This window comes from Otolemur garnettii, unplaced genomic scaffold, assembly GCF_000181295.1.
Source record: "Otolemur garnettii isolate 467f Iridium unplaced genomic scaffold, OtoGar3 scaffold00032, whole genome shotgun sequence".
In the NCBI taxonomy this organism is placed as follows: Eukaryota; Metazoa; Chordata; class Mammalia; order Primates; family Galagidae; genus Otolemur; species Otolemur garnettii.
Genome location: NW_003852427.1, coordinates 4,178,630 through 4,179,154, shown reverse-complemented (window position 1 = coordinate 4,179,154; position 525 = coordinate 4,178,630). Strand labels below are relative to the sequence as shown.

General features: G+C 49.3%; 1 protein-coding gene and 1 long non-coding RNA gene across 2 annotated transcripts in view; one reads left to right on the top strand and one right to left on the bottom strand.

The window, feature by feature from the left end:
• LOC100967087 (inhibitor of carbonic anhydrase) overlaps nucleotides 1–525 on the bottom strand; it is a 35,408-nt gene that overhangs the window by 3,443 nt on the left and 31,440 nt on the right. The window contains exon 12 of the mRNA XM_012804961.2: nucleotides 160–315. Within this exon, the coding sequence (XP_012660415.1) occupies nucleotides 160–315 (156 nt within the window). The remainder of the gene's footprint in view (nucleotides 1–159; nucleotides 316–525) is intronic.
• Nucleotides 1–525, top strand: part of LOC105886956 — a 25,092-nt gene that overhangs the window by 10,306 nt on the left and 14,261 nt on the right. The gene's annotated exons all lie outside the window — the stretch shown is intronic.

The window sequence follows — 525 nt, the reverse complement described above, 5'->3', positions numbered from 1 at the left end:
CCCTAGCCTGTTGAGCTATAGGTGCCGAGCCTTCTGTCAAGCTCTTGACTCCACTGTCCATTTATGGCATCTCTTGCCATTCATTGAACTGAACTTTTTTCCTACCCAAGCACAGACACAAGAAAGGGACTGTCACAGCTCCTTCCGGAATGCACTCACCAAATTTACAGGAGCCGGTTTGATTGTATATTAAACCCATGGGGATGTTCCAGCCTGCTGAAGTGCCAACTGCAGTGTGGCAGGACCTCTTGCCTCGAAGGGAGTTCCAGGTGACATCAGCTTCTGACTTCTTAACCACAGCCACGACATAATAACCTTGCAATAAAGATAACAAGGTGCAATTTCTTCTTTTTCAGTTGGAGGAAGGGAGAGGACGAAGGATGGAGGATCAAGTGTGTTCCTCCCAGTAGCTATCAGGACTAGGCGCTGGGCCAGACAGACTCACACTGCTCTCCCAGACATGTCTACACACACACCCACATGCACTTACACACACACTGCTGCTCCCAGACATGTCCACACACA